General features: G+C 32.3%; 1 protein-coding gene across 5 annotated transcripts in view; it reads left to right on the forward strand.

The window, feature by feature from the left end:
- MATR3 (matrin 3) overlaps positions 1–4156 on the forward strand; it is a 31541-nt gene that overhangs the window by 20467 nt on the left and 6918 nt on the right. For all 5 annotated transcript variants that reach the window (XM_012550971.3, XM_012550988.3, XM_012550978.3 and 2 more), the window contains 2 exons: positions 979–1104; positions 2074–2199. In XM_012550971.3, the coding sequence (XP_012406425.1) occupies positions 979–1104; positions 2074–2199 (252 nt within the window). The remainder of the gene's footprint in view (positions 1–978; positions 1105–2073; positions 2200–4156) is intronic.

Below are 4156 nucleotides of genomic sequence, written 5' to 3' on the forward strand. Positions count from 1 at the left end.
GCGATTTAGAGACAAGTTGCTCTCTACATATTTCCATATTAATTGTGGTGTCACTGGATTAAACATTACAATTATTAATATTCCATAGAGATTATTCAGGATAAAATTTTTAATGCATTGTCTGAAATTTTTTAAGTTGATGTCAAGATATTTGACAGTCATAAAAGTTAGGGCATATAAAAGATTGTTGACATCATTGGAATGAAAGGACTGTTGAATTTAATATGGTCAAAAATATCAGACCAGGTAAGAGTATGTAAGTTGACATTACTGATATTTCCTTTTGTAAACAGTAAAGGTAGCTTTGTTATAACACCTGGCACAAGATAACACCAAAAAATCTTTCTCTCTCTGAATCAATAGGGAGTTTTTATAAAAACATAATGACATAGTGGCCAAGTAAAAATTGGCTTGTTTTAATATACATAGGCTCATACATGTGCTCATTAAGCACATGGGCTTAATATACATAGATCCTAGAGAGCTGGATTGGTAATGCCATGTATGCTCACCATTACATTTGTATATAAATTTATTGAACTTGACTATTTTTTGTAGTACTGAATAGAGAAAAAAATCTGTAATCCCGGAAGGACTTACATGATGCTAATGCTTTAGACATATAATGCTGCTATGTGAGCCTAGGCAAGTCAGTTAAATTCTCAGTGACACAGGTAGTTCTTAATTAACTTTGTTAAGAGACTCCATTAACCTGCAGTGATGGTCCTTTTTTCATGTTATGACTTAGTTTAGCTTTTTTTAGGTATAAATTTGTAAAATAGCAGAAATACTAAGCTCTAGGGCATTATCATTAATTAAAACCTAAGAAAATCCTAAGAATATTTTAGAATTGTGTTATAATGTAAGTATAATGCAAGTTCACTAAAATGTTGCATACTGATTTTTATTTAAATTACTTTGTTCTGGTATTGTGCTATGTTCTTTTAAGTTGACACCTGTGCACTTTTTTATTGTTAGGAAACTAGCAGAGTTGTTCACATCATGGATTTTCAGCGGGGGAAAAACTTGAGATATCAACTTTTGCAGCTGGTTGAACCATTTGGAGTAATTTCAAATCATCTGATCTTAAATAAAATCAATGAGGTGAGGTTTAAATCATTTTTAAACTTTAGAGTCAAGGCAGGAAATAAATGCAAACAGTAACTTTTCTCAGTTATTCTGTATTAAAGGGTGCTTTTTATCTCTTTATTAAATTTGTAAGCCCCATTAGATTAAAAACTATTATAGGCTTTGAATACAGAGTAGCAAATAGATGTTAATGAAGCCAAAAAAGAATCAGAAGGAATTGAGTCAAGACCATGACTCCTTGGGCACATAATAGTTTTGTGAGCCATGGACAAGTCATTCAATTCATGTTTCAGATTTCTCCAGCATAAAATGGGAAGAAAAATATTGGCTTTTTTGAGGAGTGATTGTCAGGAAATCACTTCTATATACTACTAATGCTACCACATAATCTGGTTTCAGAACCTATTAGATCTTAATTTTATTTTAAAGTCATTGATTGAAAAGAAAAAAATTGATTGATTGAAAGAAAAAAAGTTCATTATAATATTGCATAAACAAGAATTGTCAATGTGCAATCAACAAGGTTAGAAACAACTTTAATTTTGCATAACAAAAGGATACATTTCCAGGGAAGCCTGGTTTTACCTTTCAGTAGGAATAGTTGTTTTCTCTTTTCATTGGGATTTTGTATGAGAGTAAGCAATTAAGTCATTACAAAAAACCTTTGCCTGAGTCCTGGCTCAATACTTAAAACTATGGTTGTATTAGGCAAATAATTTAATCTCTGAACCTCAGATTCCTGCTGAAATCAAAACTAAGTATGTAGTTTATATGGAAGAATTGCAAGTGAGGTGCTTTACACATATTAAGAATATTCTATAAATATTTAATGTCTTAAATTATTGCAATCGTGTACAGAATGTTGCTATACTATTCGGGCATATGATGTATTTAAAACAACTTTGAACAATACTGTATTATTTCTGGGAGGCTTTTTACAAAGTAAAATGAATATTTGGAAATGATTTGTTGCTTTAATTTCAGGCATTCATTGAAATGTCTACCACAGAAGATGCTCAGGCTGCAGTGGACTATTATACAACCACACCGGCACTAGTATTTGGCAAACCAGTAAGAGTTCATTTATCTCAGAAGTATAAAAGAATCAAGGTATGTTTTTCCTTTTCAAAGTCATCTGTAACCATAAATTGGAATTAACTCAAAGATTTGAGTAAAATATAGTGAAATATCTCGTGAATAGTTAGAAAAGTACTTTCCATTTGCCAAGAGATCATTTCTTCCCTCTACATCTTCAAAAATCCTATACATTAATTCCTGATTCTCTCTTCTTTTCATTTTCACCAATATCATTCAAACATTGCTACCTCTCTCTAATATATAGTATACAGTATCTTTTTATCTATTAGCTGATACTGATGCCTAAGGATGAAGCTCATATCTTCTCTGTTTAAAAAACCCTCACTTGACTTCAGAACACTCATCATCATCCTATCTCTCTCCTTTTAACAGCTAAAGCTTTTTAAATTGGTTACCTTCACTTTCTCTTCTCATTTCTCAATCCTGTGCAGTCTATTTCCTGGTTTCAACAATGTTTCCATATTCTCTGGTCTTTTTTTGTAAAGCTTATCTTTTTTGACTAATGTAACATGATACTGCCTTCTCCCAAATATTCTCCTTTCTGTGTTTTCTTCTGTTTCTCTTATTCTTGACTTCTCCATTCTTGGGTCATAATCCAGGACATTCCCTAATTGGATTTTTTTAGGACTTTATGTGAGCTTTTAATGAATTCAGCTTCCATAAATTCAATTATTGTATAGCAGTTATCACTGCTTTATATAACTATCTTGTGTATATGCGTGAATACACACGTACATGTACACGTTTTTAAATATAATTTTATTTTTCAATGCCAACTTCAGTAACTTGTTTATTGGGTATTTTGAACAGTGTGTCCCAAAGATGCATTTCAAACTATGTCCAAAATATAGTTCCTTACCTTTACACCTATTTTGCATACCTTGATAATCCTCCCTCATACCCCCAATCTTTCTGAACTTCTTTATCTCCCTAGTCTATTCAGGTATATATAATCCCAATTCCTCTGTTTCATATTCAGTCATTTGCCAAGTTTAGTCAGTTCTAATTATTGTCATAATCTCCACTATTCTTCCCCAACTCTCACTTAGTTACTATCCTAGTTAAAATTACCTCATCATTTCTCATTCCTAAAATTTGTTTGCTATATTATTCTAATTGATCTTACTGCTTAGAATTTCTCCATTATCTCCAGTACATTCTTAGTATAGTTGTCAGGGTGTTATTCTCTCATGCTCTTTTTTTTTTTTTCCCCCTGAGGCAATTGGGGTTAAGTGACTTGCCCAGAGTCAAGCAGCTAAAAAGTGTTAGGCATCTGAGGTCAAGTTTGAACTTGGGTCCTCCTGACTTCAGGGCTAGTGTTTTATCCACTGGCCACCTAGCTGCCCCCAGGGTATTATTTTTTAAAGCAGAAATCTGTGTGATGTCACTTTTCTTCCCCAGTAGCTGTATATTTGAATAAGCTGTCTTTATTCAGATGCCTGTGTTTGATGTTTAAAGACTGTAGAAGACTTTATTTTGAAGTGTTAAATATTAATCCCTTTGAGGCAACTAGCTAGCACTGATTAAAACAGTGATCTTATGGTTAAGATGATCTGGATTCAAATCTGGCCTCAAAACATTGTCTTCTAGTTGTATTACCCTGAACAAGTGCACAACTGTAAAATGAGCATAAAATGGTAAAGTACCTGACACACAATAGGAACTTATTCTTAATTTACTATATTCTAGCTATATTGGCGTAATTGCTGTTCTTTGTTTAGTATCTTTTTCTTCACAAACTGTCTGCCCGTCTTGGAATGCACTCTTCCCTTACTTAAGACACTTAGAATCCCTAGTTTTTAAAAAAATCTCTAAGGGGAAGGTCATTTGTTCCTTTAAAGGTATATTTCCATCAGAAATACTTTGATTTTCCTATATACATAAATACTATATACACATACACACATTTATATTTTAAAAGTTATATATCTATGTTGTTCTTGGCAGAACTGTATTTTTATGACCTCTA

This window comes from Sarcophilus harrisii, chromosome 2 (genome assembly GCF_902635505.1).
Source record: "Sarcophilus harrisii chromosome 2, mSarHar1.11, whole genome shotgun sequence".
Taxonomy (NCBI): domain Eukaryota; kingdom Metazoa; phylum Chordata; class Mammalia; order Dasyuromorphia; family Dasyuridae; genus Sarcophilus; species Sarcophilus harrisii.